The following is a 10564-nucleotide window of genomic DNA, read 5'->3' on the forward strand; positions in this document are numbered from 1 at the left end:
GTACCAAAATAACAAAGGTACCAAAATCCATCTACTGCCATGCTCACCTTCTTCAGCTTAAATAATGTATTAGTTACAGAAGAAGAGCATTTAGTTAAAGACACTTTTCTTCCTGCAGCAAAACAAAGTTCAGCTGCACTGCTCTGAATTACAGAGAAGTTAACAGCTTCCCATTGTGAAAGCAAGAGACTTGTTTGAAAACCGTATTCAGCACTTTCAACTTACCATGTTGAAAATAAATTTCAAAGTTTAAAAAAAAAAAAGCTTACACAAAAATTATCTTTAATTCTTTTACTCTCACATAGCCCCTGTAGCACAGCTGGCAAAAAAAGATGCATTACCACAATACACTTTTCAGGAAAAGACTTTTTTCAGATTCTTTTGGGAAATATAAAAAATTTCATTGAATAATTAAATCTTTTGAAAGCCCTGAAGAAGCTTTGTATCATGACCTAGGAGAGTGATGACAGCTTTGCAAGCAGACAGCTACATGACAACAGTTTTGAATCTTAACGTTGGTGGGTTTTTTTTCCCATCCTTTAGAAATGCAGTGTTCTTTGTGAACATACACTTACCTGTTGTAATTACTCCTGTGCAGGTTTGGGGGACTAAATTATCAGTTCCGCTGAAATACTGCTCAACTGTTAACTTAGCATGCCATGTGCTCCTAATTTGAGAATAAACAGAGCTAAAATTCCTCAAAGAACTAGAGATGTGCTGTTACTGAAACCCAAACAACACTGCCATAAAATAAATACATTGCCAAAAAGCCAGCATTTAATACACAACAGCCAGTCCCTAAGGAGAAGTATCTTGCATGATACTTTCTTAAGATCCAAGCAGTCTAGATAAAATAAGCAAAGTTTAAAATTCTGTTAGGGACAAGGGCTTGATACCAAAGAAAGCTCTGGCTTTTATTTCCATTCATTAAGAACAGAGAAAACACTAAAAATATCCCAAATGAAAATTAAAATGTAACATCAGATTTCAATATTAATTTACCATTTATTCATTTTCAAAGTCCTTTAGCTTATAGATTGCATTCTAAGCATGACTGGGCAAAATAAGAGCTTTAACATAAAATTACTTTCTAATTCAAGGTTCACAGGAATTTGAAATACAAGTATGCAGTAAAACCGCATGCAGTAGAAGTCCCTTGCACTTCTTAAGTCTGATCAGGTAGAAATAATAATGGCCTAAATTTATGCTAGTAAGTAAAACAAACTGAAATCTACACTTATGATGTGAATGTGGTGACCATGACAAATTCTAGGGCAGAGGCGTAACATCAAAGGTATGCATTAATCTTATGGAAATTCAGATCTCAAAGAAACAAGCTTGACTGGGGCAACCTGAAAAGAACTACAGTGAGCAGAGTAAGGTGCAATTTTTATTTTTTAGGTTGACAGCTAGTGAAGCAATTGTCTTTTGCCCCTTCTGAATCAGGGGAAGCAATTCATTCACAAAGTGAAAAATGGGAGTAAGTGTTATCTGAATAGAATTTTAATGCTAGTGAGCAGAAATGTGACAAGAATAATGTACAAAGTTTTACTCCCTGTGTTGAATTCTTTAAAACATTGTCCAGTGTTTTCTTGCCACTAAAAGCCAAAAAGTAATTCTGCTGGCGATCCACATACTTTCTTGAGAGGGAAAAAATCACCGCTATCATATTTATACAGTGATTTTAGAGTGATCTATACAGCAGATAACCAAGAATGAAACACAATCCACCGTGTTATAACCCATCAACTAATATTTCTTATTTCAGCAGTGTAGAAAAATGGCTACGCGCATATAAAAGTTCTTAAAGCTGTTTCTTACCTTCTAAGGCTGTCCTTCTTCTCTTCTCTTGTCAAGCAGCTATCCAGATGTTTGTTTATATATTGCTCTGGAATAGCAACCTCACAAACAGGACAATCCACTGCAAGCAAGGGAGAAGGAATTTACTAGTGTGTATATTACAGCAAAGAGCAAATGTTTTCATCTGAAAAATTAATTGTTGATTGAAGAAAATGAAAATCCAGAATTCCAGATTTCTTTTTTTAAATGCTCTGGCGTGTCGATCCAGAACCTTCATTTTTCGCTCTCATTTTGATTCCAGAACACTTATTTCCCTCTCTATGTAATATCAGAATGGCTCTCATCTTCCCTGCAGTCAGATGGAATGAAATCTCTGATAAAAATCTAGAATAACATACATACTACACGGAAACCTAGGGGCCAATATAAACGTAAGCATATTTCCGTGCTAATGTCTTTCACTTTTGCAGTATTTCACTCCCAAATAAAGGAAGCTGCTTCATCTTGATAAAACAGTATAGCACAAACTTTATTCATATTAACATAACGTTCCCAGCCTATGGCTCTCAACAGGACTGTCAACACATGAGTTAACTCAGCCCCACAGGAATCCTATGACCCAACCATGCCTCATACTCATTTCTTAGTACAGATAACTAGATTTTGTGACTTGGGCTCAGAGGGTCAGAAATGCTCCATAGCATGGTCCCACCCAACTCAGAATTCTTCTTGCATCATATTTTGAAGAAGCACCTATAAACATCACCCATAAAGACAGTCAAAAAACACAGACTTAAAATATTTGTCTTTAGCAATCACATTATGTCAAAAACAAATGGCTAACTTTAAATAAACAGTATGAGAAAGAGATTCTTTAACTGACATCTTCTGTATTAGTATGAAGGAAGTTGGTTTTGATTTAAAAGACAAAACAAAAAACAACCTATGAAAAACACTGTGAAATGTTGTGGGAATTGAGAGCGTTATCTGGTAACACTGCATTGCAATTCCTGACTCCCGTGACATCATATTCTAGTCAAAGGTTAAAAAAAAAAAGAAGAGTTGGGACAGTAACAACACAATAGTTCTGAGCAGTCTATTATTGTATTTGAAGTTAACACTTCAATTCTTAACACAGAAACAAATAAGACTTACTAAAACCACTTCAGCATTGCCTCATTTCAAGTCTTTCATTTACATTGCTTGACCAACTACTTTGCATTTGTGGAAATAATGTCAATGTAATGCATGCTCGAGGATCTAATAAGGTCATAAAATGGTAAGCAAATGAAAATTTCAATTGCTCAAGAATAAATGAGCGGTAAAATTTCATGGTTTTAAATTACTAACATGAGCAGGTCTGATGCCTAAAACTAGGAAACGTAACTTCTGGCTAAGCTGATGCCATTTTCATATGGCTACTTTTCCGGCTGTATTACGTCTTTAAGCAGTATTTACCCAGCTAATGAATAAATATGAACTTCAGAGTTCCAGCTGAATAAATTGTTAAACAAAAGAACAGATAAATACGAACTAATAAGAATCAGTGTTGGACTCCTACATGGTCTTTTATTTTAATTTAGGCTTTCAACTGGGTCAATAGGATGGCTGCCATCATGTCAAAACTAAGAGGATTCTGTCATTTTATTGTAGTTGATTAGTATAAATGGGCATTTTCATGCTTCAAAATAAATTAATCTTAACACTGCAGTATTACAGAAGAATAAAGCAGATTACTTTCTTCTGGAGAGTGTATGAATAGGAATATTAACAAAACTGAAACCATGATAATTTTGATTGTGGGTGCACCCCTCAAATAACAAACACATTATTAAATACCTTGCTTCTGGTTACTTAAGGATACGAGAGCAGAATGAATGTCGATGTTGTCTGTCTAGTCATTACAGGGAAGAAGAAGAGAAAGTGACTTCATTTTTTACTGAGTCAGTCTGTTGTGCAATTACTGTTTTTTAGAGTTGTTACTCAAAGCAAAGGAATCTGTAAGTGTTGAACTCCATTTAATTACTTGGCATCAGCCCAAACTTCCTCATCAAGAATATGCTTGTAGCAGAGCTGTCCCACGTAAGCAGTAATCTGAATGAAGCATAGTCCAGTTAAACGGGAAGCATCTGCACACGCCAATGCAGATCAGAACAATGCAGAGAAGCGAGATGAATGCCACGTACCCAAGGTACTTTAATGCATACAGCCAACCACAACCACAGACTTCGGGAAGAGAACAGGACAAAAACAAAAATTAAGCATCTCACCTTTCTTGACTACTTTTACCACAGATGCAGAAGACTTTTCATGACTTTTGGTGCACTCAGGACTCTCTCGTGATCCCACTTCATTGTCTTTACCATCAACCTCTGCAGAACTGCTGTAAAGGTTATGGCGTTCCTCAGTTTTGAAAATCTTCTGATGTGTTCCTGCCAGGCCATCTGCCTCCTTTGTCAAGGTGCAGACTTTTTCCTTTCTCAAGAAACTGTCAATCACTGGCACCTCTTCTTTTAAAACTGGCCAAGAAACAGGACTCCTAACGTGGCTTTTGCCAGCTGAATGCCTACTACAGGCCAATGGAGATGAAATCAGTGGAGTATCCAAGACCAGCTGGAACAGCTGTTGTCTAGAAGCATCCAGAAGACAACATGCAGTTAGCTACATTGAACAGTATCAGCTTTTTCGTTGAGAAGAAACCAGAACGAAAACAGATGGAGCTTTTCCTCCATTCCTTCCTCCCTCTCCCCCTTGCAGCACTTGGGAATTGGCTAGCCCACACAACCCAGGAGCAGAAGCATGTGAGCTGAGCCTTGCCATGCTCTACAGAATCAAAGAATTATCTTCCTGATTTTCAAACAAAATAAATTACATTTTGCAGATGTAATAAAATGCCTCTCAAAACATCACATGGAACACAGTAAAGAACAAAAAGAGTTGTCCCCCTTACTTGAAGATGGTAGCTGACCATTTTCAAGTCAGAGTACTTCAAGCACTGTAACCAGCTGTGACAGAGGCTCCTGAAACCAAAGAGCTTAGCAGAAAGCGTTGCCATATTCTTTCTGTCCCTCCTTACTGTGGATCTCCTTAGCACAGCTGCTCACTGCCCACCCAGCTGAACAGAACCCACCAAGAGATAACTCCATGCTTGTCCGCTCTTCAGATTTAGCGTCAGCTAGCCCAAACTACTTCTATCACATTTCATCGATAATGAGCCAATGAGCACAAACCCTCCATTCTTTTCTCCTATAAAATAAGGGAAAAACATAACCGACCTCAAGAACAGCCCACTTCAATCTCCACCAGAACGCTTACCACCCATCTATGCATGCTTTACCCCTCACTTGTACTTCCTACCCTCCTCAGGGCTAGCACGTGTCAAGACACGAGTTAAACAGAAGTCTCTTTTCAATGAAATAAACTTGTATTTTATCAGTAGGAACACAGTAGCAGCAGAAAGCTCATTCTCCTGTCTGTCTCATTAGTGCTTTGCGGTAATATGAAGAATTATAAAGTCACAGTTGTCCTAACTCAGGCAATTGCAAAAGATCTTAGACATGTTTTATTCCTACCCCCACCCCAGGGGTTTTTGCAGAATCCTTTTATTTTACCATGTATTTTATACAGATCAATCTAAGATAAATTAAGCCAGAGACTGCATTCTTGCCAGGGAGACAGCATAGCAATGCAGCTGTCTAGACTGCCCATATACCTTGTGGTTCACTTTCACTCCTGTATCATCACAGGTGGAGGGAAAGCTTTCCCACTAACATCAATAATGAACAAACCACATGCCCCACTCTTACCCACTACTACTTTGACAAGAGTCCTTCACATCCTGAGGATCTTTTTTTTTTTAATATCATCCAGCCAAAGACAGCCAGCAGAAGTATACATGCAGTCATTAACCTACTCCTCTTTAATTCACTGCTCCATCATCCCTTGGCAACCTGTACACCATTCACTTGAGCTCTCCAAGAGTGCAAAGCCTGCACAGCTGCCAAGCCCCAGCCTGCTGCATCCTCAGAAGTCCTACCCAAAAAAAAGGCAATTACAAAAAACTTTTTACCATCTACAAGCTCTGACAAACTGGGACAGCTTACAAAAAAATGCAAAATCTTAAAGGAAATGAAGCACCTCTCCAACAACGAATGGAGGAGATGAGTTCACCTCTTAAGGGATACTCTGTCCCCACTTGCTAAGTGGGGTAGGGAGGACACCCCTTTCACTTCTCTTTATAGCAGGATAACACAAGAGGAAGGGATGGGAACAGGGATAGCTTCTGAGGATGCTGAGGAGCCTACGAGCCCCTACACCAAAAGGCACAGTATACCTCGTGTGCCCCTGTGCCTCCACCTCCCCAATCCATGCTGCACTGAAGACAGGTCAGCACTGGGTAACTACTTGGAAAACTTTTCAGTCTTTTAAAATAAAAATTTTTCATGCCTGAGAAGAACAACTAACTACAAGTTGTCTGTATATATCAACTTGTTTTTAAAAGATACATAAGTCACCAGATGATCCCACAATTACACTAGTTTAAGTTGGGTTCCTGGTGAACAACCTGCTCAGCACACCAAACGCTCTGTACTGGTTATATTCAAGGTAGATCCAGAAGCCCGATTTGGAGTTTAAGTTTCCTGGATTACTGGATGTATTGACCACATCTGTCAGTGGCAATTCACATCTGTCCCAAGACACTCTAACTTTCTGCAGTGCCAACAAGTGCAATTAAGTGTGGCAGCAAAACTATGTTTTTCTGTCTGCTTATGCCTAGATATGGACTGGAGGTTTTTAAGGAGGTTATTTCCCCGGCTGACACAGACACAGAGTGGTCTAGCTACTGTTGGCGTAGGATCAACTTCACGGGGAACTCAGGAGCTAGTTAATGGGAACATAAACAGAGTGCCTTCGTGCAGCCCTGTCCCACTCCTGCTTCACATTTGCTGTTTACAAGGGGTGTATTTCACCCAGAAGTATCAGAAAGGTCTGACAGCATGGTCTGCTTGACACGGCCATTAGCAGCAATAATTGGCAAAGGTTCTCATTTTACTGCAGAGAAACGCACAGTATTCTTCAACTTAAAGGTAACAAACTATAGCCTCAGAAGACTTGTCACATCACAGACAGTTATATTCTACGATCAGGTTCAAAAGCAAACAAATTAGTTGCCTTTTATTCCTAATACACTTAGGCAAAGTTTAATCCTCAAAAGGATGCAGCTGGGTGTTCAAGTAAAGATGTTTTGGGTTTTTTTTTTTATTTTTTTCCCCTTTTTGAACAAGGAATTTATCTTTTGGTTATGTAAAAAAATGTCTATTTATCCAGGCTCCCCCACGTTTTCAAACAGGCAGCCTACCATTAAAGTAGCTAATCAAAGTCAACACACAGTCTTATCATTACTCTTTTGGCTGTTAAGCAACCATTTTTACACAAAAGCCCAGCATCCTATGCTACAGCAAGCTAAATTCTGCATGGCTCAGATTAACAGATCTGTAAATGCAGTCATCTGGCATCATATCACAGTTAAGTTTTCCCACAAAATAAAGAACAATACAGCCCCAAAAGGCAAAAATATCTGAACAATTAGCCAGTTGCCTATATTCATTGTCTTCATCTAGAGAACGCAACTGATCTCCCTCATCTTTTCTGCGTATTTTCTATTGCTTTTGAGAGCTCCTCCTCTTGCCAAAGTAACACATTCTACTATCTGTAACCACCGATTACGTCTGTTTATTTTTCCACAACACGTATTCACTAGCTAAGATGTGTTTCCCAATGTGTTCACACTAGCTGACAACAGTCCTAAAAGTCAAACTTCACATCAGTTTACCTTTTCACCAGACTTAAGAGCGATTCGTATGCCTTTTTCTCAACATTTCTTTCTCAGGAAGTATCACAATAGTACAGCTTATAGTACCTCGAATTCTCCGAAGCGGAAAACTTCAGTCTGATTTGCCCCTCAGGACGGCTACCGGGCCAAAGCGCATGGTTGGAGGTGGGCCTGGACCTGAGACGGACTGCAAACCCAAGCAAGGGGCAGTTGAGCAATTCCGATAAAGGCTGAAGGTAGAGCTGGAGGGAGGAAGGCAGCTCCGTGGCCAGCAGAAGCAGGCGGCAGACACACAGCAAAAGGCTCGGAGTACAAAGCTTGGCATTTTTGCAATGAGTCCTGTACGAAAGGATAGACTTCTGAACTCAGGAGAGTTGCTCCAGAGCTGACAAGACGGAGTACCCTAATAAAAGACCACCTCACTTCAAATGCAACTTGTTAATATTTGCATGAAGGCAGCCAAAATAAAGAAATCTTCTAAACAGAAATTTCAGATTCTGTAATAACAGTTGTCTCAATAAAATATGGTCCGGTATAAAACAAAGAGAGAGAAACTGGAAAAACAATACAAAACCCAAAACCTATCCTAACATAAGTTGATAATAAAGGTTGTTTTAATTACACCATTAGTCTACAAATAATCATACGGAGTTTTTCCTCATATTGAAGGATAAAGACTTATGAAAAGACTTTCCGAAGGGATCTGATTTTGGCACAGAATCAATGGAAAGAACACTAGGACAAGAATATGAAAACTTGTTTGCCAAAACACACATGAAATCTCTGTATGCCTTTTTTTTTGTGGGAAAATACAGAAAATGCTAGGACTAAATTCAAAAGAGGAGAGAAAACTCCCAGACTGGCTTTTCCCAGAACACGATGTTTTGGGCCCGCTGAGCAGCTTCACTGGCTGTGTGATGACATCTAGTGGCCCTGCCGGACAGGCCCCCCAAACCCAGGTGTCCCAAACCCAGGTGCCCCAGGGATGGAAGAGCCGGAGCACCGCAGGCACTCCCCGCACAGCCCTGGGATATCCAACAGTACCTTTACCAACTGTCACTCCCCTCCCTCACCGCCAGAGTGAATTACTCAAATTTCTCGTTATTCACAGGAATTCTGATAGCCGTTACTGGAGTGATCCGGACAAGCCTGACTAGAGTGGAAGATTCGTCCTTCGTTCAGAGACAGACAGCAGAGTCAAGAGAGAGCATGCAGTTAATGGAGAAGTCCACCCTCTACCATCACCAGACTGTCCGGCTCACCTAGAAACTGATTCTACTGGTAATCCTCAGGACGACACAATTTTCAAAAAGCTCTGCATTTTGCATGCAGTTTTCAACATTATCTATTATATGCTCTTAAGAATTTAACACAGACTACTATCACCTCTGAAAGGTTTTAGAAGAGACAATTTTACCTTCCTGGCACAAAAGCAATAAATGCATCACAGCTGACAAACCTCAGTTGAAGAGCACAGGCACCCTTTAAAGGCCGAAAGATGATCAACAGGTACTGTTACAACCACTACCCAAATCCTCCTCTGAGACCCATCCTCTTTAATCGCTGGTTTGGGTTAGGAGAGGGATTTATGCTTCTTTTAGTTTAACTAAAAATGGACGGTCATCTTAATACACTGTATACAGTATACTCTCTCTGCCAGGCATGCTTTAATAACAGTACAAACACTTTGCGAAATTATTTTTCTTCAGATCTGCAAGACCCACAAAAAAAAATTTCAGTGTCCTCCTTCATCGAGGTCCTGGTTCCCATTTTATGGTCTGTTTACTTCTCCCTTGCCGAAGCAGCTATGAAGCAGAGAAAGTAGGTGGGAATCTAGTGCCTCCACATAAATAAATTCCGGGGAAGAGATGGGGTTGTGAATCTTCCTAGGAACAGCTCACACAGGACAGTCCTAACTCTACTAAAGGACAATTTCTCTCCTCGAAATTCCTTCTGCAGTCCTCCTGGAAGTTTAGTCAGTGTATCAGAAGTGACAGTACCTGCTCTCTCAAGCGCTCAGAGTGGATGTCTTTATTCCTCTGACTCACTAGCTGTCAAGTAACCATGATTAGGAAACTAAGATAGAAAAGTTGAAAGTAAAAAGATATTTTTCTTCCCTACATAGGAAAAAAAGCACAGATCATTTTCAGCAAGGACTAGTTTTCTACTTATGCAAGTATAATTCTAAAATCTATTGCTAAATTTTCTAACTACATGATGCAGAAACTGACAATTTTCACCAAAATAATCTCTTTATTAGAGGACAATGAAATTAACTTCAAAACAACCCTAAAACTTTACATTTATTGTTTTTTGAAGACACTGGCCTCACCGCAACTGATAAAAATATTGTTCATAAATGAAAGATGGCACAAACAGCACTCCCTGTCTTGCTCTCCTGAGCTGGTCAGAGTGGTAAATTCTGCCTGCAAAGCACAGCACAAGCAGCAGAGAGAAAGCTGAGCAAAGCTTGCTCTCACCCTGACAGGAGCCTATGGGCATAACTGATCAGAGCAGTGCATTCCCTTAACTCCTTCACTGCTCAGGATCTTTGTGTGCACCTGAACACAAGGGCAGGGCAATGATGAATTCAGACCTGTTAAAGCCTATTCAAAACTGCTCCTCTACCCTTTCACACAGAATGTAACGTTAATGGGCCGTAATGAATGACACAACATCTTCACTTTTACTGGGAAACGTAGAGTCCACCACTTCTACCAGGAGGGAGCAGGACTCCCAAAACTCACTGAGCACAAATGATAATGAAGGCTCTGATTCTGCAAACACTTGTGCACGAGCTAAACGTTGAGCAAAAGTACAAATGGGATCAGCACTCAGCTCTATTTAGAATGATTTCTATTCCACGCACACACTGACCCGGAGCACAGCTTTTATTTTGCTAAGTACGACCAACATTAACATTTTCTTTCC

The 10564-nt window shown here is 39.9% G+C and overlaps 1 protein-coding gene across 1 annotated transcript in view; it reads right to left on the reverse strand.

Annotated features, from left to right (window-relative positions):
- The window catches only part of RAD18 (RAD18 E3 ubiquitin protein ligase), a 56191-nt gene that overhangs the window by 37934 nt on the left and 7693 nt on the right, over nucleotides 1-10564 (reverse strand). Inside the window, exons 4-5 of the mRNA XM_009320094.1 lie at nucleotides 4071-4429; nucleotides 1822-1921 (exon numbers count right to left, since the gene is read on the reverse strand). Coding sequence (XP_009318369.1) covers nucleotides 1822-1921; nucleotides 4071-4429 — 459 coding nt within the window. The remainder of the gene's footprint in view (nucleotides 1-1821; nucleotides 1922-4070; nucleotides 4430-10564) is intronic.

This window comes from Pygoscelis adeliae, unplaced genomic scaffold, assembly GCF_000699105.1.
Source record: "Pygoscelis adeliae isolate BGI_AS28 unplaced genomic scaffold, ASM69910v1 Scaffold302, whole genome shotgun sequence".
Lineage (NCBI taxonomy): Eukaryota > Metazoa > Chordata > Aves > Sphenisciformes > Spheniscidae > Pygoscelis > Pygoscelis adeliae.